Raw genomic sequence first — 1,643 nt, 5'->3', positions numbered from 1 at the left:
ATATGAATATGCCATTTTTAAACATACAATAACAAAATTTTCACAAAAAAAAATATATAGTTGTAAATAAAAAGATGTTTATAGACATAAAGCTATGCAGAAATGCGATGATTTTTTTTTTTGTTTTTGTGAAAAAAAAATTAATGTGCAAGTAACAAGTAAAAAAAAACTATTAAAAAAATAAGTTATTTTATGTATATTTACGGAAACTTTTATTATTATTATTTACCGAAACTTTCTATTAAAATGGAAACGTCATATTAAATAATTATAAAAAATAGTATAAAGGGAATCAAACAACTTACTTGATATTCAAGCGCACTTTCAAGTGTTCTCACGACGTCAACCATTAATGGACGTTCTTCCAAGTTTCTCTTCAAACATTGATAAGCTATTGTTATAAATGCCTCCAAAGATTTATGATTTATTGTATCCCTTAGATTACCAAAAATTAAGTCGTTTATATTGTTTTCTTTGTAGTGTCGTCGCACTAATCCTGTTAGAGATTGATGAACATCTTTCTTGTTGCTAGTACACAACCTTCCACATAGCACTTCAAATAACACCACACCGAACGAATAAACGTCCGACTCTTTTGTTAATAACCCTGTTTCTACATACAACGGATCGCAATACCCGATCGTTCCTACAATGTTGGACACAAGAAATGTGTATTGTTGGTTGGCAGGACCAAGTTTGGATAGGCCCAAATCTGAGATTTTCGCATTCCAATTTTTATCTAATAGGATGTTTGAACTTTTGATATCACGATGCAATGCTCTTTGTTGAGTCTCACCAGGATTGTGAAGGTATGCTAGACCACGCGCCACACCAATGCATATATTAAGTCGGTCCATCCAAGTTAGATCGTCATTGTTGAGGTACAAGTCTAGACTTCTCCTTGAGGCATACTCATACACGAGGATCTTCTCGTTACCCTCGTCACAAAACCCTAATAGAGAAACAATATTTTCATGCTTGTATTGAGAAAGCATAATGATCTCCTTCCAAAATTCCGGGTGTCCTTGTCCAAATCTAGTATCTAATCGCTTTAAAGCCACAATGGTATGCCCCTTGTACAAGACAAGCTCTCCTTTGTATACTTTGCCGAATCCACCTCTTCCAATGCAATTGTCATCGGCAAAGTTGTTGGTTGCTGATTTAATGGTTTCTAGTTGTATCTTGAGGTGTTCAAAATGTTTTGTGAGATGCATCATTTCGATGGTTGAAGGAAAATAGGAAACAAATTTAAAAGCTTCAAAGAATTGTAGGGAACAAAGTTAGAAGATTCAAAGAATTGTAGCATAAGAGTATGAATGAAGTAATATTGTATATTTAACAGCAGAGAAGAAGCAACCCATTGTTGAACGAGTTTATAGTCAACATAGTTATTTTTCAAATAATTGCTATAGAGGTGTCGTTAGTGTTTGAATTAGGAAGAGCGTTGAATATTGTAAATTTCTCAACATGTGAACAGTTCTTTGGTTTGATGAAAACTTCTTTTTGCAACCAAATAATTAATGTTTGACTACTAAATATCCAATTTCAATATTGTCTTGAAAAGACGATTGTGTAGTTTTATTACATATGTTGTTTGGTATTTGTAGGGTTAAAGTGAAATAGATACGAAGCTGTTTGGGAAT

At 32.9% G+C, this 1,643-nt stretch overlaps 1 protein-coding gene across 1 annotated transcript in view; it reads right to left on the bottom strand.

Moving 5' to 3' along the window:
- The window catches only part of LOC145050978 (serine/threonine-protein kinase BSK6-like), a 4,045-nt gene extending 2,768 nt beyond the window's left edge, over positions 1-1,277 (bottom strand). Inside the window, exon 1 of the mRNA XM_078999142.1 lies at positions 306-1,277. Within this exon, the coding sequence (XP_078855268.1) occupies positions 306-1,217 (912 nt within the window). The 5' untranslated portion in view covers positions 1,218-1,277. The remainder of the gene's footprint in view (positions 1-305) is intronic.
- Between the last annotated feature and the right edge of the window lie 366 nt (positions 1,278-1,643).

Source organism: Lactuca serriola, chromosome 5 (assembly GCF_051521515.1).
Source record: "Lactuca serriola cultivar US96UC23 chromosome 5, Lser_US96UC23_V15, whole genome shotgun sequence".
Taxonomy (NCBI): domain Eukaryota; kingdom Viridiplantae; phylum Streptophyta; class Magnoliopsida; order Asterales; family Asteraceae; genus Lactuca; species Lactuca serriola.
This window is presented reverse-complemented; position numbering and strand designations above follow the sequence as displayed.